The sequence below is a fragment of the Oncorhynchus clarkii genome, chromosome 33, assembly GCF_045791955.1.
Source record: "Oncorhynchus clarkii lewisi isolate Uvic-CL-2024 chromosome 33, UVic_Ocla_1.0, whole genome shotgun sequence".
NCBI lineage: Eukaryota > Metazoa > Chordata > Actinopteri > Salmoniformes > Salmonidae > Oncorhynchus > Oncorhynchus clarkii.
Window position 1 is genome coordinate 11,252,572 of NC_092179.1, and position 23,951 is coordinate 11,276,522.

General features: G+C 44.0%; 3 protein-coding genes across 4 annotated transcripts in view; all 3 read right to left on the minus strand.

Annotated features, from left to right (window-relative positions):
* LOC139392711 (cyclic AMP-responsive element-binding protein 3-like protein 2) overlaps positions 1-10,850 on the minus strand; it is a 29,697-nt gene extending 18,847 nt beyond the window's left edge. Inside the window, exon 1 of the mRNA XM_071140910.1 lies at positions 10,086-10,850. Within this exon, the coding sequence (XP_070997011.1) occupies positions 10,086-10,184 (99 nt within the window). The 5' untranslated portion in view covers positions 10,185-10,850. The remainder of the gene's footprint in view (positions 1-10,085) is intronic.
* Positions 10,851-11,318: 468 nt separating this feature from the next.
* Positions 11,319-13,765, minus strand: LOC139392734 (single-stranded DNA-binding protein, mitochondrial-like). Of its 2 annotated transcripts, XM_071140946.1 has the most exons (6): positions 13,717-13,765; positions 13,122-13,194; positions 12,944-13,001; positions 12,540-12,768; positions 12,227-12,315; positions 11,319-12,129 (listed from the first exon to the last, which is right to left on the minus strand). In XM_071140946.1, the coding sequence occupies exons 2-6, from the start codon at positions 13,143-13,145 to the stop codon at positions 12,083-12,085; spliced, it is 447 nt and encodes a 148-aa protein (XP_070997047.1). In that variant the 5' UTR covers positions 13,146-13,194; positions 13,717-13,765; the 3' UTR covers positions 11,319-12,082. The 2 variants fall into 2 exon arrangements, with proteins under 2 accessions (XP_070997047.1, XP_070997046.1); XM_071140945.1 differs by lacking the exons at positions 13,122-13,194; positions 13,717-13,765 and having other exon boundaries at positions 12,944-13,028.
* A 205-nt stretch (positions 13,766-13,970) lies between these two features.
* Positions 13,971-23,951, minus strand: part of LOC139393045 (uncharacterized protein C12orf56-like) — a 28,739-nt gene continuing 18,758 nt past the window's right edge. Inside the window, exons 4-13 of the mRNA XM_071141374.1 lie at positions 21,807-22,233; positions 21,616-21,701; positions 21,221-21,365; positions 20,886-20,977; positions 20,397-20,486; positions 20,142-20,262; positions 19,471-19,545; positions 19,268-19,345; positions 18,957-19,135; positions 13,971-14,884 (exon numbers count right to left, since the gene is read on the minus strand). Coding sequence (XP_070997475.1) covers positions 14,770-14,884; positions 18,957-19,135; positions 19,268-19,345; positions 19,471-19,545; positions 20,142-20,262; positions 20,397-20,486; positions 20,886-20,977; positions 21,221-21,365; positions 21,616-21,701; positions 21,807-22,233 — 1,408 coding nt within the window. The 3' untranslated portion in view covers positions 13,971-14,769. The remainder of the gene's footprint in view (positions 14,885-18,956; positions 19,136-19,267; positions 19,346-19,470; positions 19,546-20,141; positions 20,263-20,396; positions 20,487-20,885; positions 20,978-21,220; positions 21,366-21,615; positions 21,702-21,806; positions 22,234-23,951) is intronic.

Consider the following 23,951-nt stretch of genomic DNA (forward strand, 5'->3'; position numbering starts at 1 on the left):
TCAGGCTTCAAACAAAGATATAAAACTGTATTTTTTTGTGAAGAATCAACAACAAGTGGGACACAATCATGAAGTGGAACGACATTTATTGGATATTTCAAACTGTTTTCACAAATCAAAAACTGAAAAATTGGGCGTGCAAAATTATTCAGCCCCTTTACTTTCAGTGCAGCAAACTCTCTCCAGAAGTTCAGTGAGGATCTCTGAATGATCCAATGTTGACCTAAATGACTAATGATGATAAATACAATCCACCTGTGTGTAATCAAGTCTCCGTATAAATGCACCTGCACTGTGATAGTCTCAGAGGTCCGTTAAAAGCGCAGAGAGCATCATGAAGAACAAGGAACACACCAGGCAGGTCCGAGATACTGTTGTGAAGAAGTTTAAAGCCGGATTTGGATACAAAAAGATTTCCCAAGCTTTAAACATCCCAAGGAGCACTGTGCAAGCGATAATATTGAAATGGAAGGAGTATCAGACCACTGCAAATCTACCAAGACCTGGCCGTCCCTCTAAACTTTCAGCTCATACAAGGAGAAGACTGATCAGAGATGCAGCCAAGAGGCCCATGATCACTCTGGATGAACTGCAGAGATCTACAGCTGAGGTGGGAGACTCTGTCCATAGGACAACAATCAGTCGTATATTGCACAAATCTGGCCTTTATGGAAGAGTGGCAAGAAGAAAGCCATTTCTTAAAGATATCCAGAAAAAGTGTTGTTTAAAGTTTGCCACAAGCCACCTGGGAGACACACCAAACATGTGGAAGAAGGTGCTCTGGTCAGATGAAACCAAAATTAGAACTTTTTGGCAACAATGCAAAACGTTATGTTTGGCGTAAAAGCAACACAGCTCATCACACCATCCCCACTGTCAAACATGGTGGTGGCAGCATCATGGTTTGGGCCTGCTTTTCTTCAGTGGGGACAGGGAAGATGGTTCAAATTGATGGGAAGATGGATGGAGCCAAATACAGGACCATTCTGGAAGAAAACCTGATGGAGTCTGCAAAAGACCTGAGACTGGGACGGAGATTTGTCTTCCAACAAGACAATGATCCAAAACATAAAGCAAAATCTACAATGGAATGGTTCAAAAATAAACATATCCAGGTGTTAGAATGGCCAAGTCAAAGTCCACACCTGAATCCAATCGAGAATCTGTGGAAAGAACTGAAAACTGCTGTTCACAAATGCTCTCCATCCAACCTCACTGAGCTCGAGCTGTTTTGCAAGGAGGAATGGGAAAAAATTTCAGTCTCTCGATGTGCAAAACTGATAGAGACATACCCCAAGCGACTTACAGCTGTAATCGCAGCAAAAGGTGGCGCTACAAAGTATTAACTTAAGGGGGCTGAATAATTTTGCACGCCCAATTTTTCAGTTTTTGATTTGTTAAAAAAGTTTGAAATATCCAATAAATGTCGTTCCACTTCATGATTGTGTCCCACTTGTTGTTGATTCTTCACAAAAAAATACAGTTTTATATCTTTGTGTTTGAAGCCTGAAATGTGGCAAAAGGTCGCAAAGTTCAAGGGGGCCGAATACTTTCGCAAGGCACTGTAAATAAATACAGTAGGGGATGAGGTAGTTGTTTGGGCTAAATTATAGATGGGCTATGTACAGGTGCAGTAAGCACCAGCTGTCAGTACAGGTGCTGCTCTGACAGCTGCTGCTTAAAGCTAGTGAGGGAAATAAGTGTTTCCAGTTTCCAGATTTTTGTAGTTTGTTCCAGTCATTGGCAGCAGAGAACTGAAAGGAGAGGCGGCCAAAGGAAGAATTGGTTTTGGGGGTGACCAGAGATATACCTGCTGGAGCGTGTGCTACAGGTGGGTGATGCTATGGTGACCAGCGAGCTGAGATAAGGGGGGACTTTACCTAGCAAGGTCTTGTAGATGACATGGAGCCAGTGGGTTTGGCGACGAGTATGAAGCGAGGGCCAGCCAACGAGAGTGTACAGGTCGCAGTGGTGGGTAGTATATGGGGCTTTGGTGACAAAACGGATGGCACTGTGACAGACTGCATCCAATTTATTGAGTAGATTGTTGGAGGCTATTAGATTGAGTAGATTGTTGGAGGCTACAGTTTTACAAGGGTATGATTGGCAGCATGAGTGAAGGATGCTTTGTTGCGAAATAGGAAGCCAATTCTAGATGTAACTTTGGATTGGAGATGTTTGATGTGAGTCTGGAAGGAGAGTTTACAGTCTAACCAGACACCTAGGTATTTGTAGTTGTCTATTCACTCCATTTCAAAATGTCTTATGATCCGTCCTCCTCTCTCCGCCTCCTGTGAGTGACACCCTATTGCCCATATATTAGTGCACTACTTTGAAAAGCAATTCACTTTATGGGAAAGTGTGTATCCTATGTGGTTGGGGAGGGCAGTTGGATCTGGAAAAGAAGACTTTAAAAACTAGCCTAAAAAATGTGGATGAAAGTAGTGAAAATGTATATTTGTTGGTGATGAATTTCAGATCGTCTTAATGACTGACCGTTGAGCTCGTGAGTTGAACATCCTCGGGGTCAGAGTTCAGACAGTGACTCACAGTGTTATCAGACACACACACACCCTTGACAGTCAGACTAAGCAGCAAAGATCTGAAATGGAAAGAGGGAGGGATGGAGGGAGGGAGAGAGAGATACAAGAGTGTGGAAGATGACTAGTGTCTGGAAAACTCTCCCTCTCTCTTTCTCTTCCCGCCTCCCATGGTTTCCTACCAAGGCAGGTTAATTGAGTCCAGAACTCGCACACCCCGCTTCAGTGACATTTCACTTTTTCCAGGCCTGCTCTGACACAGTGACCGGCCATGCAGTCACTCTGCCCCACTGACGTCCTTCAACTGTTGATCAAGCGTTCTCTCTGTGTGAGTGTAGTGGGTTTGGTTCCATTGAGTCACAGTCCCCTTCAACATAAAGGGCGTCCAGTGAAAGGCTTTACAAGCCTGCTGAGAGAAACAACTTGTTCAACCATGCATTTATTAAGTTGTTCTGAAAGCACTCAATTACATGTCTCTCTGAATAACATCGTCTAATAGGAAAATGATGTCAACGTGAAAAATGCAGGGAGAGAGAGGCATCAGAGAGGTGAAGGAGCTGTGTTTAGACTATGGGGCAGGAGCAGACATGTTCATCCTTGACTGTCCATTCCCCCACCCTCCCCCGAGGGTCGAGAGGAGGAAAAGGAGGACGGATAGAGGAAGCAGTACGTTAAAGGGTTAAAAAGTGAGCGGGATGGAGGACATGGAGTTAAAACTTGTGAACAGGAAATGGGTTCCAGGTGAGAAAAGAAAAAAAAAATACTTTTAAAACACAAACCACTGAGCCCTGACAAAATGTCTGCCGCTCTCCTAAACAGCTTCGTCGGTGAATGTAGGGCTGCACAGATATCAGTGGTAAGGCGACACAGAGAGCAGGGAAATATGAGTACAGAGAGTCACTGGATCGTGTTGTAGAACTCTGATTACTAGGTCAAACTATATCCTAACTAGGCTACTGTAGATTTGGCTCCTCTCCCCGTTTAGGGCTGGGACACCATGCCCTACTCTAAAAAGAAACATAGCCAACACCCGGTACACACACACACACACACACACACACACACAGTACCAGTTAACAGCTAACCGGGGCCTCAAGCGAGGGAAAGAAAGGGTGAGTGTAAATGTAGCTGTGCTGTAGAGCGTGGAGGCTAGCTGCTGTGGGTTCGGAGTAATGACCCCTCTCACACACACTAATTACAACCCTACAGCAACTACGAATGTCCGGCTTCAGAACAGAAGAAAAGCTCAACGGAGTGTGGAGGAAGACTTCACAGTGGGAGGGGTTGGAGACACCCTGGTCAAGAGTAGTGCACTAGAAAAGGACAAGGGTGCCATTTCCAAAGCAGACATGGTTATAGAGCAGCCATTGCCATGGTTACGTGACAGGATGTTGAGCATGGTACAGGTACCTTCCAGTATCAAAGATGGTTTCCCTTCAATAAGGATTGATGAAGTATGAGGAAGAGGCACGCAACACAACACCATAAGCCAGGAAGTAGAAGACCCCTCATTTTTCAGAGGTTATCTTTCCAATCTGTTATTGTTATTGTTTGAGTATTGCAAATGTTTCCTTTTGTCTAAAGAACCAGAATATCAAGTAAAGCACCTCACCCTTGAGCTTATTTAAGTGATAACGCCCGAGAAGCCGGTGTTTGGAGGACATATTGGCACGCGTGTTGTTAGGCCCGAGACAAAGTCGAACCAGGTCAATATGTCCTCCAAACCTCGGCTTCGAGGGCTTTATCACATTTATACAACGGGTTACCAGCATATTCAAATAATGATTGACATATTTATATTATAATGGTTATTTTGATTCATTTATTCGTACTTTTTCGTCCTTCCACAAGATATAGTCCCGACACAAATCTAAGGTTGCTACCCAAGCCGGCTGGTCGTTCGGTTACCAGAGACGCGACCCAGTCGTTCAGTCTTTTTGTTCTGTATCTATGGACGAGACCCAGTCGTTCATTCTTAATGTTCCATTGCCATACTGGCTGGCAACGTTCTTATCCCATGCTTGCTAGCTAGCCAACAACAGCTAACTTACAGTCAAGTCAAACAGTGCAGCCAGAATAACAGCAAAGTAGCTGCAGTTGTTTAAGCTGTTTTCTAGTGTCATTTATTTGGATACATCCATAACAATGAGCTAATGAGGCACGATTTCGCCTGGCATAGAAAAAGCGCTCTCGTCAGGACACTTGTTCAGACAAGCTAACCTACAACACAGCTAACACAATCACATCAAACTGAAACTGGAAAGACAGCAAACTAGCTGCACTTCGTTTCGTTTTACCTGTTTTCTATTGATAGTTCTTAGTTCTTCTTCTTCTTCAATCGAATGTTTGGACAAACCTACTCATTCACGGGTTTTTCTTCATTTTCTACTATTTTCTACATTGTAGAGTAATAGTGAAGACATCACAACTATGAAATAACACATTTGGAATCATGTCGTAACAAAAAAAAGTGTTTAACAAATTAAAATCTATTTTATATTTGAGATTCTTCAAAGTAGCCACCCTTCGCCTTGATGACAGCTTTGCACACGCTTGGCATTCTCTCAACCAGCTTCATGAGGTAGTCACCTGGAATGCTTTTCAATCAACAGGTGTGCCTTGTTAAAGTAATTAGTGAAATTAATTTTCTTCTTAATGCGTTTGAAATAAAGAAAAATCCTGGAATGAGTAGGTGTGTCCAATCTTTTGACTGGTACTGTATATCCATAAAAATGATGCCGATTCATGATTTCGACTGGCTGAGAAAAGTTGCCTTCCTGTCTGTCTCACCCCGACACGTTCATTACGATGGGACATCTGGAAATCGAATTTGAATATTGAAACAATGGTGAAAATGTCGGAGAGACAGACCATAAGGTTTATACAAATCCCTGCTGTTGAAAACTAAATGTTAGTCTAAAAGAAATGTGAGATAATGCCTAGATGCTTTTTATAGTGGAGATCAGGTTGATAAATTGCCTGGCTGGGCTGATGAGACAGCGGATTGCGCAGTCAGATGGAACAGAGTAAATAGGCATTTTAACGTCATAGATTTAGCCGGTGGGAACTTGTGGAATAGACACCGGCTGGAATGCGGTTTTAACCAATCAGCATTCAGGATTAGAACCACCTGTTGTATAAAACAGAATAGCAACACGACATGAATGATACTGGATCTAAATATCTGCTGGAGAGGAATATGATTTGTTGCTGATGATCAAAGCACCTACATGCCTGGGAGGAATGACTGACAGTAATGACTGACAGTGACATGCAGTGGGAGGGAAGAAAGAGCTGTAAAATGACAGAAACACACCTACATATAAACACAGGGGTAGGGCTGGAACAGGGACAAACAAATACCGCACACTTCAAAGCACATCATCATCACATACAAATCTGATTGATTGGCTGTCTAATATATGCAAAGGACACGGTACTTAACACACTCCCTTTCATGTGAATGTTTCTCACACACACACACACACAAATCAGTGCACTTCCTCTCCCACGGAAATGATCCTCTCCTGAAATGAAGGAGTTGATATTGAATAGAATAAGGTTAGGGCAGTGAGTGAATGTGGCCTTGTATGTGAGTGTGTATGTGTGTGCTTGCATTCACACGTGTGCCGTGTGTGTGTGTGTGTGTGTCCCAGACTGTGACCCTCCCTCCCAGCAGACGTCACACAGACGGCCCTTTCAGCCTGGCGGAGAGAGAGAGAGAGAAAGAGGGGGGGGGGGGGGGGGGGGGGGGGGGGTATGTTATGACGGGCCACACAGGATCAGGCTGCCCTGCCCCAGTGGAGAACAGGCATCACTCTGTACACTCACACACAGCATGAGAGAGCCTGCTCTGTTTGACTAGCCGTGTGTGCGTGTGTGCGTGAGTGTGCGCCCTTTCCTTCATAGGCATGTCCAACCGGCATATACAGTACTGAGAGACAAAGAAAGAGGGCTCTATTAAAGTAAGACTGCCAACCGTACCCTCCACCTACCCCCTCCTAATACACCTCTGAGCTGATTGATGTACTGCACTATATCATTATTTTCTGACCCTGCTGATCATTTATGAACATTTGAACATCTTGGCCATGTTCTGTTATAATCTCCACCCGGCACAGCCAGAAGAGGACTGGCCACCCCTCATAGCCTGGTTCCTCTCTAGGTTTCTTCCTAGGTTCTGGCCTTTCTAGGGCGTTTTTCCTAGCCACTGTGCTTCTAACCTGCATTGCTTGCTGTTTGAGGTTTTAGGCTGGGTTTTCAGCTGATGTCAGAAGGGATTTTTCATTCAATTTGATTTGATATGTCCTCTGGCGACCAACTTTCTCAGAGAGAAAATATTTGCATGACACCACAGGGGAGGTTTCAGTAACCTGGGGTAGGATAACCAAACCTGCAGGTCAGGGTGATCCTGCCGCCTCTGGTTCCGCTCCACAACACTCAGATCAGTTTAAACCAGTCGTAGCGTTTCCACTGAACACTCCTAGACATAATGGTTTCTGAATATGTCCACGTGTTAATATACTACACAAGACACATCTAGAAAGTATTGTTACCAGTCAGACACATAGGAGGTACAATCTGTCCACTCAGGCTTATCTCTGCTCCCTGGCCTCTCCTGTAGCTCTCACTCGTTCTAAATATGGACAGAACAAACACAGCGGCAGACGTGTTGGTTTTGGGCATACAGACGTTCTCCTGTGGGCCGGCCGGTGGCTTCAGATTTATGAATCTTAGACCTGGGACTTCCTGTCATCCAAGTGCCTAGGTAGGCTGAGCTGAACTAGCAGAGCTGTCACTGGACTTTCCTGAGCTAAATCACCGCTGTGACCTCACTGACTCAGTCGTGATAGGCTCGTTCACCAAAGACGCCTTCTCTGTTCTCTTCAGCAGCTCTAACAGTACAGTCTGCGTGCTATCTAGAACCTAAAAGGGTTCTTCGGCAGTTCCCATTGGAGAACCCTTTGAAGAACCCTTTTTGGTTCCAGGTAGAAGCCTTATGGTTCCAGGAAGAAACATTTTGGCTTCTACGTAGAACCCTTTCCACAGAGAGTTATACATGGAACCAAAAAGGGTTATCTTATGGGGACACCTGAAGAACCCTTTTGGAACCCACTTTTTTCTAGGAGTGTAGCGACAAAACAATGTTCTCGGTCTGCACAATGGCTCGATCTGTCGCTTGGCAGATTCAGGGACGAGACTCCATAGACAAGACAACTTTGGAATTTCATCATCATCAACACACACTGTGCCTTACAAGGCTGCAAAACAGCAATAAATACCCTTTGGTCCAACCCTTACAGAGAGAGAAGTGCAAGGCTGACAGCGTGATAGTGATAGTGTCTGAGAAAGGACGCATAGTTAGCATATCTACGACTAATAAAGTCATAAAAAAGGTGGAGAATGTAAGTTCCACAGTAGGGCTGTGAAAGAACGGTGAGGGCAACAATCGGAACTTCACTTCAACTGCTCTCACACCACGAGGTACGCAGGAAAGTACACACAGGGATGGTAAATGACAGAGTATTATAAACCCATAGATTTATGACTAGGATCCTAGGGAGTTCCTCCTTTGATCGTCACACAAGACTGTGACTTGATTAGTATATATAGAACGGTTGGTAGGCTGTAACGCAGAACATAAATGGTGTTTGTGCGTAGACGGGAGGAGATGAATCATGTCTGGAAAATGTAGGATAGGAACAAAGCAATACTGCAGCTGTCTGATAATAGGCAGGCTAAACCACGGGATTTGACGAATAAGACAAAAAAAACGGGCCCCAGGATGACCACCAGCGACGCATTCTAGATGTTTGCGAAAAACCGGACTGCGAGCGCTTCGTAAATATTTGGGCAGAGATATTTTTTCCCTTGAGATCTCCTCTGGCAGCAAAAACCACATCAGTGTCTGTCATCAAGTCTGAATGAGCTTTTCTGCCAAAAGTCAGCCAACTGCCGTTCCATTATGTTGCCTTCGCTACGGGCAAATGTCATGCTGTTGTTTCTCTAAGGACTGATCGGCCCTGGGTATATAAGACAAACATGTAATAGAAATAACCGCTGTGTGTGACTGTCCTTCAGACTGACTATCTCCGAGCAGTCGTCTATGAAGAGCGGATGGGGTTTCTCTGAACGGGGTGTGAGTGGTGTGGATAGGTCGTTGTGGAGAGGAGATGTGATGACGCCACCTCAAAAAAAGACTAGCTGCGTTATCGTGTTGAGAAACAAGAGCTACGTAGACCTGCATGAGGCACGAGTAGCGAAGAGAGCACTGTGCAAATGGAATTAGTCCGGGATTGAGCTGACATCTGCGGCCTCCTCGAATGCGGCGCGTTGCCTTTAAAAGGGTGCAACTGCAGACAAGGCGTGATTGGATTGAATTCCGACCTCGCGAATCCATAGAAGTAGAATGACATAAAACGACTCATTCTATTTCAATGTAAAGCCCAGACGTCTGTTCAACGGCCAGTCTTGATAATGTTGATTCAACGTTGGTTTGTACCCAGTGGGAGGGAGTTGCAGAGAGATGTGCCCTTCTCCCTGATGGGAGATCCAGATGGTAGTCTCAAGAGTACACACACATACATACCAATCAGTACCAGGGGAGGTGAGAGCTCAGCTCTGCAGCTGAGAACAGTTTGCATTGTTGTGAGAAATGCCATGTCAACAAACCCCGGGGAGAGAAAGTGAGAGTGTGTGTGTGTGTAGGCTTCAAACCCAAGGAATGGGGGGGGGGGGCATGGACGACTTGAACAAAGACACTGCTCTGTTCTCGTGCCATCTGAGAATATCAACCTCTCCTCCGCTCACACACACAGCCTGCTACTCACTCTCTCACACAGAGGTTGTACAGTTTCTTCTCACATGGCCTGTGGATTTACTTTTCCCACAGGCTGCATGGATCTGCAGGTCTGTGGACACAGTTCCCTCTGCTGTGAGTTAATAACAATGGCTTTGCTGAGTTATGTTACAGTGCAATGTGCATGCTGGAGTTCGAGAACATTGGAACTGGGAAGGTGTAGACGGTAGAAGGGTTGACTTGGTCCCGATACACAGAAATAAGAGCGGCATGGTGTGGGTTCACTGACGTTTTAAGATTCCAGCTAGTGTCCCTAATCTAGGGCATTGGCGGAAGAAGTAAGGAAATGTCGTCAGTCACACCAAATCTAGACAGTGGAGAAAGTCTCAGTTTAGTGTTGTGTCTGGTTCCCATACTCTGAGCCAGCTGGATCCATCATTATCCGTCACCCCAAACCAAATAACTGATAAATTAGCCAATCGACCGAGCTCACTCGTGTGGTGTCTAAGTAGGACAATAAATAGGCTAATCATAGTTTGGATTGAAAACAGCAGTGACTCAATTGAAAATCATATAATTAAAAAATTAAAAAACGGATGAATTTGACGGATGGCATATATTCACTACCAGCCCAGTGAAACCTCGAGAACCTTGGTATGGTAATCAATAATAAAAGTGCTATTGACAAGTGTGACAGTGCCATAGCGGTTCGTAGTGTTTATAATATTTGCCTATCTGTAACTTACTGTGCTGTATAAGACATGTTCGTTTTCCCCAGGCTCCGACAGCTCGCTGAGATTCCTATCCCAGTGTAAAAAGGACTCAGTACTGTCCAATATTTCCATCCTTGGCGATGCGACCGCTCTGATTCACAATGCGTCGTTAGATGAGGACAGTTCCCTTGATGATACTTTGCAGCGCAGATAGCAAATACACTCCTTCGCCCACCTTGCAGCGATTCCAACCGCAGAATGTTACTTTTTACTCCGTCCACGCACAACTTCAGTGAAGAAACGTAGTTAAATTGATGTCGCTACAACGACGTAATACACGCAGTAGTGCTGCCAACAAAACGGTTGTCCCCGAATTGCAATATTTAAAAAAGGGTGAAGAATAGAGCAAGGCTGCCCCGTGTTGGGTATTGTTTATTTTCTTGGCACAGAGTTTGTATGGACTTTTTCTTCCTCGTATTCCTTGATGAAGTTTGCTACCCACGTCCAGAGCAGACCAGACAGGCAGGAATGCGGGTGGGGGCAGGGAGAAGAGTAGCGACATCTAATCAGACTAAAAACCCTACAGTGTTTGCATCTCACGATAAATGGCAACATACATTACAATGAATGTACATTTAGCGCAACACCTACAATGTATATGGAGACTGTTCGCATGAACACTTCGCAATAATTTCGGTCAGAAATTAATAGGGAATTTAACAACTGAGAAAGACCTGCTCCTGTCCATCTGCGTCAAAACCAATCAAACGAGTCTTTCTATTCAGACCGTCTGTGATTGAACAGGGTCCGCGACCAATCCAAAGGCTTTGAGCCCGAGTCTTTGATTGGCAAGCGAATAAGCCAATTAAATAATATCAACGTTATTTTTTTGTAACAAATCAGAGAAAGACAAGAATTCTTCGTTCTTAAACACTGCCTCCCCGGAAATGCAAATCAACCAATCAAGTTAAAGCCTCTTTAAAAAAAAAGCGCTTGAATAGCCAACTTTCTGCTGCAATAACTTCAACCGCAACTCTAGAGTGGTCTGCCAAGGAACAGGTCAAAGAGGACATTCTGCGAAGAAACATGAAATTATTCCACTAATGTGTGGATATTGAAATTAAGAGAAAGGCAAAAGTTCTGGGGAAAAAAAAATGTATATTCTACATGATACATACAAGTACATTAAAACAACATGCGTACAACATTTGCCCAGACAGAATGGAGGTGAGAATCTGGTGATTTCCGGAAGGGAAAAAAAAAATAACTTTTTAAAGTGGAATGAAACCGAAAAAAAACAAATAGTTACAAGTTTCAAACTATCTTTGAAATAGAACAGAAAGACATGCTTAGAAGAAAACAGGTGGTATAACATTCAATATGAAACTGGCACAGTCATAGTTTTGGGTTCAGCCTTATGTCAGTCACACATCACCCATTTATTTTTCTCATCTGTGATTTGGCTTCTCTGGGAAAACAAGCATAAGTCCTCACCTTTAAGGCATGATCCTTTTCAGCATTGAACTGCAGTTCCATTAGTTGTACTCCACCAATAATACCACAAATGAGCGTAAACTAAGATTAGTAACATAACAATTTTGGTGGCTAAAATACACACGTGTAACCACATGTTTAGGTATACCCTGGTGCACGCAGAGAATGATAGAGTACTTTAATACTCATAAGCATGTTTTAGCATGGGCAGTGCCATTGAGGACATTGACCATTTTGAAGTAGTCAATTGGATGCTACCTCCTATGGGTTAAGGAAGGATCACATGATTCCATCCAGGTCATCAGCCAATTAATTATACTCGTGAGCAAACATTCCATAACTGCAGGTTATCCCCAAACTTGGGTTTATACCCGTTCCAACAACACTCGCTCTACAGTCAAGAGAGGTTTTACTCTGTGTTCTGTCCCATTTAGATAGCAGGCACACAGCTCCAACAGTCAGTTGATATATAGACACTAGAGTAGCTACACAGAAAGAGCTTCAGTCTTCCTCCTAGATGAAGAGTGCCACTTCCTTCATTGGTCCCTCCCTCGAATGTTGTCGCTTAAGAATACAATATTGTCTGTAGAAGGGAAAATAATCACATTTTTTAATTGTTATGAAAATATAAAATTTCTGTGAATGTGAAATGTGTCTGAGTGGGTGTTCTCCTCTCTCACCTGCAATGATGGTAGTAGCCTGGCGTCTGACGTTGTTCTTGTCTACGTATTCCCCGTAATCCAACTTCCCCTCCACCAGAACCCTCGACCTAGAGCGGGGGCACACAGAACCAAGGAATGTGTTACTGATATAACGTTTTCTGCAGATTGTTATAAGACCAGTTATCACCTGTGTGTTTACTTCTAAGACACTTCTAAGTAGATAAGACTGAAAAACATTTACTTATCAGGCTCCTAGTCCCCAGAAAAACAGAAACAGCCTGAGAAATTGACAACCCACAGTATACAGGGTGACACAGAGTGAAGAACATACCCTTTCTTGACATACTGGTAGGCCACATCCCTCAGACCAGGCTTGAAGATTGACACACGATGCCACGTCGTCTTCTGGCTGACATCTCCTGCGGGAGACATCTCCACGTCCCCGGAGCGCCACATCTCGTTGGTTGCCATGGAGAAAATGGTGACGGGGTTCCGTCCCTCCACCTGTCTCATGACAGGGTCCTGCCCCACGCGGCCCAGCAGCTGGACACGGTTAATCGCTGTGGGGTGGAGGAGGGGGTGCACACATGTCAAAGCCACAGGGGAAGACATTAAGGAGTGCACACGTCAAAGCTATGGGGGAAGAAAGAGGAGCGGACAGACATCAGCTGGTCTGGATTGTTTGTGATCAATAGAGGAGAAACCTGAGAAAGTGCCCTGACAGTCTATACTCACATCTCTCCAGGATCAGGCTGGTGTCTGTAGACTGGTGTCTAACCAGCTGTCTGAAAACCTGCAGGGAAGACGCATAAAGACGCATTACACTACAATCAGCCAAGGAGTCACAGCCACAAAAGTACAGTAGAGTTGCGATTAAGGGGGAACAGCTGGAGTAGGTGTGTTGCACAATTACCTGTGCTGCTCCGTTTCTCAACATCCCCTCTGTTTGTTGGACGTACTTTATGGCAGTAAAGTGGACAGACAGACTGTAAGAAATAGTATCAAATTTACTTCCTCTCAAGATGAGGCGATGAGGATTAGTTAGAGCTTTAATCCTGACTAACAGCCAGCAAGTTACAATTGTCTTTATTCTATAGTCACACCTGTCATATTTGGGTAGCTGTCCCAGTGGGTAACGTTATCTAGATATAGTATCATTATTCAAATACCTAAATCTAAGATAATAACAGTAACGTTAGCCTACCGCCTGCTGCTTGAACTATGTATAGTGTGGTTAGCTAGCTACATGGTCTCCACAAAGATCATTTGTATCGCATTATAACCATTTGTAAATGGCTTGCTAACGTTACATTGTAATCTCTACTACTGATGTTACGGTCATGTCCCGCCAGCTCGCTACATTAGTTGCAATGAGAGTGGATAGATAGCTACTAATAGGGAAGAGACATGAACTGCCATAAAAATACACTTGTCCCACACATTTTTAGCATGCTTGTTCTTTATCATTATATCTATCTAAGGATTTACAGAAAGTTCATTCAACTTACATGATGCAGAAACCGAAATCCTCAGTCCATGCTGCTTCCGGTCCGTCGCTAATATAGGTCCGTGGATCATTGTAGAAGGCAATAGACAGTTCCGCTCATACTTGGGGCTGGATCAAATACTTTCAAATGGCAATTTTTAAGTTGATGATGAAGAATTATATATGTGGGGGACATTACATAACCTGTAGGTTTTATTTCCAAATAGTATGGATGTTGTCTCCCGCGAAGCTGCGCGAAACAAGATATAAACAATAGAGCTGGTAGTATCTTTATTTTAGGCCATTTAACAAGGTTGAGTTCTAGAAAACCTTTGGTTACAATCCTTCGCTCACAGAGAGTACTCAGATGATGATATACAATAAAATCTAAATAAATGCATACAATTCTGAATCAAAACAAATATATAATGTGTCTAAGTAAATACTGAACACAGGGTCTTACAAATCAGTAGGCCTATATAATTTACTACAGTAATAAGGTACATCTTTGGAACATGCCTTTTGCTCAACAAGTGGCATTTCTATTCATTTCTAGTGTAAGCTGAATATCCTAGAAAGTGATTTAAGCAGTACCTTGATTACATTCATTCATTTTTATTACAACCAATCTGACCATTCTGACTGCCATGACATGACAGTTAACCTGAGAACAAGGCCATGTGTAGGAGAGAAGAGGAGAGAGAGATGCCTCGCATCGTACCTCTCACCAGGTGTAAAGGGAAACTTCTAAGGTCCTTCAGAAAGCACACACCACTCAAAGGCACACCTTCCCAGAGCAATGTCCTGTCCCTATGTTCTGTGAGAGAGTTTGATAGAGTATATGTCCAATTGACCATCCTCTGTGACCCAAATCGTCCTCCAACGACCCAAATTAAGAAGAAATGTGATTGTAGCTGTATTCTCATATCTCACTACCCACATCTCACATGCACAGGGCCCACTTTGGGTCCCGACCCATAGTTTAAGAAACCCGGATATACAGTATACTTCTAAAAAATATATGACAATAAGTACTTCTGTCTATGAATCAAGGAAATTCATGTAGTGTATGTGGTCAGGACTTCTGTATGATAAGTCCCAGCAGTTGAGAGACGAGGCGTAGAGCAGGCTGGCTGATGGGGTAGTCGGGGGGCAACTTCTCCTCCACACAGGGCAGCTTCACATAATACCTGCAAGAGAATACCATAAAAGATGGAATATTTATGCAATACCATTACCCGTAAGCTGGACAGTGCAGTACAATGTATACAGTGTATACAATACCATTACCCGTAAGCTGGACAGTGCAGTACAATGTATACAGTGTATACAATACCATTACCCGTAAGCTGGACAGTGCAGTACAATGTATACAGTGTATACAATACCATTACCCGTAAGCTGGACAGTGCAGTACAATGTATACAGTGTATACAATACCATTACCAGTGTATACAATACCATTACCCGTAAGCTGGACAGTGCAGTACAATGTATACAGTGTATACAATACCATTACCCGTAAGCTGGACAGTGCAGTACAATGTATACAGTGTATACAATACCATTACCCGTAAGCTGGACATGAATCAAGGACCATTAGAGCAGGCTGGCTGATGGGGTAGTCCCTGCAAGAGAATACCATAAAAGATGGAATATTTATGCAATACCATTACCCGTAAGCTGGACAGTGCAGTACAATGTATACAGTGTATACAATACCATTACCCGTAAGCTGGACAGTGCAGTACAATGTATACAGTGTATACAATACCATTACCCGTATACAGTGTATACAATGGACAGTGCAGTACAATGTATACAGTGTATACAATACCATTACCCGTAAGCTGGACAGTGCAGTACAATGTATACAGTGTATACAATACCATTACCCGTAAGCTGGACAGTGCAGTACAATGTATACAGTGTATACAATACCATTACCCGTAAGCTGTGTATACAATACCATTACCCTTGACAATGTATACAGTGTATACAATACCATTACCCGTAAGCTGGACAGTGCAGTACAATGTATACAGTGTATACAATACCATTACCCGTAAGCTGGACAGTGCAGTACAATGTATACAGTGTATACAATACCATTACCCGTAAGCTGGACAGTGCAGTACAATGTATACAGTGTATACAATACCATTACCCGTAAGCTGGACAGTGCAGTACAATGTATACAGTGTATACAATACCATTACCCGTAAGCTGGACAGTGCAGTACAATGTATACAGTGTATACAATACCATTACCCGTAAGCTGGACAGTGCAGTACAATGTATACAGTGTATACAATACCATTACCCGTAAGCTGGACAGTGCAGTACAATGTATACAGTGTATACAATACCATTACCCGTAAGCTGGACAGTGCAGTACAATGTATACAGTGTATACAATACCATTACCCGTAAGCTGGACAGTGCAGTACAATGTATACAGTGTATACAATACCATTACCCGTAAGCTGGACAGTGCAGTACAATGTATACAGTGTATACAATACCATTACCCGTAAGCTGGACAGTGCAGTACAATGTATACAGTGTATACAATACCATTACCCGTAAGCTGGACAGTGCAGTACAATGTATACAGTGTATACAATACCATTACCCGTAAGCTGGACAGTGCAGTACAATGTATACAGTGTATACAATACCATTACCCGTAAGCTGGACAGTGCAGTACAATGTATACAGTGTATACAATACCATTACCCGTAAGCTGGACAGTGCAGTACAATGTATACAGTGTATACAATACCATTACCCGTAAGCTGGACAGTGCAGTACAATGTATACAGTGTATACAATACCATTACCCGTAAGCTGGACAGTGCAGTACAATGTATACAGTGTATACAATACCATTACCCGTAAGCTGGACAGTGCAGTACAATGTATACAGTGTATACAATACCATTACCCGTAAGCTGGACAGTGCAGTACAATGTATACAGTGTATACAATACCATTACCCTTGAGCTGAACAGTGCAGTATATATATATATTATATATACAGTGCCTTGCGAAAGTATTTGGCCCCCTTGAACTTTGCGACCTTTTGCCACATTTCAGGCTTCAAACATAGAGATATAAAACCATATTTTTTTGTGAAGAATCGACAACAAGTGGGACACAATCATGAAGTGGAACAACATTTATTGGATATTTCAAACTTACAAAAAAAATCAAAAACTGAAAAATTGGGCGTGCAAAATTAATTAATACCATTAATACTTTGTAGCGCCACCTTTTGCTGCGATTACAGCTATAAGTCGCTTGGGGTATGTCTCTATCAGTTTTGCACATCGAGAGACTGAATTTTTTTCCCATTCCTCCTTGCAAAACAGCTCGAGCTCAGTGAGGTTGGATGGAGAGCATTTGTGAACAGCAGTTTTCAGTTCTTTCCACAGATTCTCGATTGGATTCAGGTCTGGACTTTGACTTGGCCATTCTAACACCTGGATATGTTTATTTTTGAACCATTTCATTGTAGATTTTGCTTTATGTTTTGGATCATTGTCTTGTTGGAAGACAAATCTCCGTCCAAGTCTCAGGTCTTTTGCAGACTCCATCAGGTTTTCTTCCAGAATGGTCCTGTATTTGGCTCCATCCATCTTCCCATCAATTTTAACCATCTTCCCTGTCCCTGCTGAAGAAAAGCAGGCCCAAACCATGATGCTGCCACCACCATGTTTGACAGTGGGGATGGTGTGTTCAGCTGTGTTGCTAACGTTTTGCATTGTTGCCAAAAAGTTCAATTTTGGTTTCATCTGACCAGAGCACCTTCTTCCACATGTTTGGTGTGTCTCCCAGGTGGCTTGTGGCAAACTTTAAACAACACTTTTTCTGGATATCTTTAAGAAATGGCTTTCTTCTTGCCACTCTTCCATAAAGGCCAGATTTGTGCAATATACGACTGATTGTTGTCCTATGGACAGAGTCTCCCACCTCAGCTGTAGATCTCTGCAGTTCATCCAGAGTGATCATGGGCCTCTTGGCTGCATCTCTGATCAGTCTTCTCCTTGTATGAGCTGAAAGTTTAGAGGGACGGCCAGGTCTTGGTAGATTTGCAGTGGTCTGATACTCCTTCCATTTCAATATTATCGCTTGCACAGTGCTCCTTGGGATGTTTAAAGCTTGGGAAATCTTTTTGTATCCAAATCCGGCTTTAAACTTCTTCACAACAGTATCTCGGACCTGCCTGGTGTGTTCCTTGTTCTTCATGATGCTCTCTGCGCTTTTAACGGACCTCTGAGACTATCACAGTGCAGGTGCATTTATACGGAGACTTGATTACACACAGGTGGATTGTATTTATCATCATTAGTCATTTAGGTCAACATTGGATCATTCAGAGATCCTCACTGAACTTCTGGAGAGAGTTTGCTGCACTGAAAGTAAAGGGGCTGAATAATTTTGCACGCCCAATTTTTCAGTTTTTGATTTGTTAAAAAAGTTTGAAATATCCAATAAATGTCGTTCCACTTCATGATTGTGTCCCACTTGTTGTTGATTCTTCACAAAAAAATACAGTTTTATATCTTTATGTTTGAAGCCTGAAATGTGGCAAAAGGTCGCAAAGTTCAAGGGGGCCGAATACTTTCGCAAGGCACTGTATATATATGGTTTGTGTGTATATATACACATATATAGGCAGTCCGTCTGTGAGCTGAACCTGAAGCGCAGCTACTGTAGGTTATGCAGCAGGACAAGGATCCAAAACATACAATCAAGTCGTGAAAATGCATAAAAAGCAACACATTTGAAGTTGTGGAATGTCCAGACCTAATCCCAATTGAGATGTTGTGGCAAGACTTGAAACGACCAGTCCATGCTTGAAAATCCACAAATGTCACTGAGTTAAAGCAGTTCTGCATGCAAAAGTGGGCCAAAACTCCTCCACAACAATGTGAGACTGATGAACAACTACAGGAAGCATTTGGTTGCAGTCATTGCAGATATTGTGTGTGAGAGGGAAATTACTTTTTCACACAGGAGAATTGGGTGTTGGATAACTTTGTTAATTAAATAAATAAAATAAGCAGGTTCCCTTTATTTAATAGTAGGTTTAGATTGAAGATCTGATAACATTCCGTATCAAAAATATGCAAAAATAGAGAAAATCAGAAAGGGGCCAATACTTTTTCACGGCACTGCCATCTACAGACCACAAATGGAACAAACATTTCTAAGGTAGAGGAACTGGAACCATGTTTGACTGATTCTACCTCTCACCTGAACTCCTCTCTGTACTCCGTGCGGAGGTGCTGGCCCAGGTGGGAGCTGTACTTCAGGCAGGCAAGCAGAACCCTACAGCGCTGGAACAACAAAGCAGCCTGGGACGGGCTGAGAGGGGCCTGGGACCCAGACAGGACCACTACCACCTGCCGAGCCTGGTACCCCACAAACGACAGCTGTGGAGATAAATAGAGAGATACGGGGGGGGGACACCAACCATGAGACAGGTTGACAGAGGGAGATTCAACTAATCAGACGAGGTATCAAATAATTGAAGTGTACATCCATTCAAATATGTAGAGGCTTACCAAAGAGGGATGAGGCTGCAGTATTCTCAGGATCCAGCCTACAGTCAGAAAATGCTCTGGAGACGGAGTTCGGCTGGCCTGCAGAAACAGAATTGATCATTAGGCGACATACTGTACAGTTAATATGTATACTGGTATGCAGTATATTAGCATGCTTAGGGTGTGGGAGTTTCTTTCCATTGCCCGCTGTGAAGGGTACTCACCTCCTGACAGAGTACCACCAGTTCAAATAGCAGAGAGCACCCTGCATCCAGGTACTCCGCGAACAGGCCCTGCAGCTGACAGATAAGTTGTGATGGGAACATTTGAGATGAATAGAAGTTCATATTTCATGCAGAGGGATTAGCACGATTTAGCCTATTTATAGATTTTCTGTTAACGCCCATCGGTTTCCAGTGTTCTGTTTGTGCAAGATTGTAGGTTGATGGTCACTCGACGTGAATGTTACGGGATAGTTCTCTCGTCTGTCGACAGCGTTAGACACCAGACTGGATGTGCAAGGGCCAAGGACACGGATTATACACTGTTGCGTGGTATTAATGGCGTTCTGATGAACACTGTGCGATTCTATAGTCGCTGGCAAAGTCACTGCCTTTTTGTTTTGACTTCCTGCAAGCCTCTTGGGCTGATGTTTACAGAACAGTTGTCTGCTGAATAGGATACTAGGGCCTTGTCAGAGAAGGCCAGTTAGACATTTTCTCTGCTTCTGGGCTGGAGGTGTTTCCCTGTAATAAATGTATTACTTGTAATAAACCCGACTTGACTTTACTGCTCTTCTCTTCTGGAAATTCCTATTACACAAGTCATAAAAAACGTATACACAACCACACAAAATGTTAATGTCCAGCCAATTATATCCAGGGCCCACACTCACCTCTGAATGTGGGGGCGAGCCCTGTCTTGAGTCTGGGGAAACTCTCCTCGATCCCTGTGTCTGGCTCTGGAGCTCTGGGTCACACACCAACGATAGTAACAGCCTGGCTGTCAGGGCACCTCTGCAGACAGGGACAACACACTATCCTGTTAGCTATACCTCTGTGATATCAAGGGAGAGAGAGAGGGAGGGAGTGAGGGAGAGAGAGAGGGAAGGCATAAAGGAAGGAGAGAGAATGGGTGTGTGTGTACTCACTGCTTGGCCGTAAGCATGTTGAGTCGAGCCGGCTCGATCTCTGTCTCTCTGAACATCAAGGCCAGGGTCTGAACGATCAGAGTACACAGCCTGGACACAGGAGACAAAGAGGGTTAGGGGCAGAGATAAACCTATTTTGAGAACAGGTATGATGGAGTTTAACCATTATATTCTTGACCACTGGAGGGGGCTAGTGAGACTTGTCGCCTGTCACCTACCTGACCCACTACTCCTCAGTGTAGTAGTGCCACAGAGATCCACATTAAATCCATAATCTAGTTGCATAAAGACAAAGCTGCTTAAAACCCCCAAAGAAAACCCAGCGGGGTTCCTTAGTTAATCCACACTCAGGTGTTTCACAGAGGCACTGGTGGTGATGTTATAAAAGATAAGAGGTAGTCTTAACCCGGTGTTAACCAAGGATCACTGTAGTCACTCAAAATAGTCTGTCAGCTTTGTGCACACACACACACACACAGTGTCACTCACAGTAGGCTGTCTGCTTTGTTGGTCTCCGGCCTCTGACAGCTCCGGAGGGAGTCTTCCAGCATCGGCACCAGGAATGGAAACATGTCATTGGACTAACACACACACACACACACACACACACACACACACACACACACACACACACACACACACACACACACACACACACACACACACACAAACACAAACACACACACACAGTTATGTATGGAGAAAGAAGGACAGAGAAAGAAGGACACTCACAGTCACAGACACACACACACACACACACACACACACACACACACACACACACACACACACACACACACACACACAGATCCATGTGATCTCACCCTCCAGAAGAGTTTCCTGAGGGTGATGCTGCGGTGTGCTGCGGTGCGGAGCTCCTGGAGGAGCAGATATAGGCTCTCCAGGCTGATGCCCTCCTGAAGCAACTCACCGCTCAGCTGGCGGAACAGGTGGGCTGTACGCTCCCAACTACACACCGACAGGGGAGGGAGTGACCATGGAACAACATGTTGGAACAGTATCTGATGGGGAAAACTATCAACTGGGGAACAGTATCAGGGCTGTCTTTCATTAGGGCAGCAAAACAAGTGTTTCTTATTGGACACGTTCAGGTGGTACCTCCCCATTTTGATCAGTTTTCTTACGTTTTGTGTCAACGGAACACGACCCTGATGGGAATACCAACAGCATCTGATAGGGGAACAGTATTTGAACGTACCTAATGGGGGGTTGTTTCTGTGGGGAGGTGCTCAACATGACATTGCATCTCCTTCTGTAGAGGGGGTCCAACAGCAACGTTGACCTCTGGAGGAAAAACATAACATACCCACACGGTATTACAACATTATAACACACACACACACACACACACACACACACACACACACACACACACAGTGAATGACTCACTATAATGTAACTGTTCCAGGAGCTTTGCAGGTGCAGGTAGATCCGAGACGTAGGCGACACAGCGTACAGATGCAGCTCCGCCTCTCTCTCTCCTCCCTCCTCTTCATCCTTCTCTCCATCTCTCTCTTTGACCACCCTATCTCTCTTCAGCAGGCGAGCCAGCACCGAGCCTCTTCTCCTGGGCACCACAGGGGCCTCCGGGGGAATCTGGGTCCGGTCACCCGGGGGAGAGGGAGAGAAAGAGGGAGAGTGGAGGGAGAGGGCTTGGGAAACTGGATGGGGTAGAGGGCGAGGCAAGGTCAGTCTTAGACCCTGTCTCTGACCAAGTGTTTCAGGGTTAGGGCAGGAGGCTGAGCGTGTGGTCTTCAGTCGGAGCACCTCTTCCTCTTCCTCCTCCACCTCCTCCTCCTCCTCTTCCCTGTTCCTACTGGTGAGACAGAGAGATAGTACACTCAGTGTGACTGTGTCAGAAACACACCCACACACCTTACCTAGTCAAACACACACACAATTTGAGCCACATTACACAACTCAGAGTAAGTTGTACTGTGGTAACGTATCGTGGCTCGTGGCAGGACAGCAAGGTGTGTGTGTCTGTGTTAGCCCACCAGGGGGCAGAGTGAGAGGGCAGTGAAGAGGGAGGATATTCCCCTAGCACAGAGAAACAGCTACCTGATCCTGACCTGGAACCTTGACACGGTCACTCACTCAGTAAGTCTTTCTCTCTCTTTCTATCGGCTCTTCACTTATTCTCTCTCTTCTCCCTCCCTTCTCCTCTCTTTCCTTCAACTCTCTTCGAAATCCCCACTGAGGAAGAGCTAGAGGAGGATATCTTTCCATGTGGATATCTTTCCATGTGCAGATTTACTGTCATGATCCTTAGAGGAAAACCCAATTATTTAAAAGAGCCTGTGTCTATACAGATGTAGGGTCTTAATTTGAGCCAGTTTTCTACAGCAGGTAAATAATCCTGCAACAACAGGACATTTTCATTATTATTTTCATTTTCATTATATAATGAATTTACATTTTTGTAGGGGTTAATACCTTTTTCGTAAGGGAAAAATCAAGAGTGACATTTCAAAATGGAAATTACAAACTTCAGGAGCATTTTTTGTTGTTGTATTTTACCCCCTTTTTTTCCCCAATTGCGTTCCTCACTCATCGCTGCAACTCCCCAACGTGCTCGGGAGAGACGAAGGTCGAGGCATGTGTCCTCTGAAACATGACCTGCCTTACCACGCTTGTGAACACCCGGACGCCAGCTGCACCAATGTGTCGTTCAACTGTAGTCAGCCTGCAGGAGCCCGGCCCACCACAAGGAGTCGCTAGAGCACAATGAGCCAAGTAAAGCCCCCCCCAGCAAAACCCTCCCCTAACCCGGACAACTGTGCCCCGCCCCATGGGTCTCCTGGTCACGGCCGGTTGTGACACAGCCTGGGATCGAACCCGGGTCTGTATTGATGCCTCACGCACTATGATGCAGTGCCTTAGACCGCTGCGCCACTCTGAAGGATTTCAGGAGCTTAATTCAACCTCAAAATACACTACCGCTTTACATTTTCTGCATTGTATCTGTATATAGTTCCTTTGTCTCAGTGCTGCAATACAGGGTTAGCTGTTTTTGTAATTTTATCAGTAACTTACACTATTAATCAACAGTATGATACCGTATAAACTAAATACAGTAGATTATCGTAGTACGCACAGTAAAATACAGTACATTTGTTTTACAGAACACTGTAAGACCTTTCTGTAATTTCAACAGTAATATAGTGTCGAATGCACAGTAAAATACCGTAGATGTGTTTTAAAGTAATCATTATGGTGCATTGTGGGAAAATGTTGTGGGCGGGGAAAGAGTCTCTGGTCCATTAACATATTTTAAGGCATACCTTGTGAGAGGCTATATTTGTGGTGCCCGTGAGTGAGAATGCTATACACCCACACAATATAGTAATATGCTTTAGGACTTCTACAAAGTTTTGTCAGGAAACTCAACAGTAATTTACTGGCAAATTGCTGCCAGTAATTTAATATAATTCAGAATACAATACTGTACTGTGTTTTTGAAGTGCCAAAAACCTTTTGAATACTAGTTTGTAAGCATTAACATATTTTGAGACTATTACTGTAAAAGGATAT

What these genes read in the sequence shown, in the direction of transcription:
- LOC139392734 (XM_071140945.1), bottom strand. Translation starts at nt 13,028, where the DNA reads ATGCGTCTTTATGCGTCTTCCCTGCAGGTTTTCAGACAGCTGGTTAGA. An exon ending in CAGCCTGATCCTGGAGAGAT is followed by an intron (nt 12,769 to 12,943) that starts GTGAGTATAGAC and finishes TCCACCCCACAG; the next exon opens with CGATTAACCGTGTCCAGCTG. An exon ending in GGCTACTACCATCATTGCAG is followed by an intron (nt 12,130 to 12,226) that starts GTGAGAGAGGAG and finishes TCCCTTCTACAG; the next exon opens with ACAATATTGTATTCTTAAGC.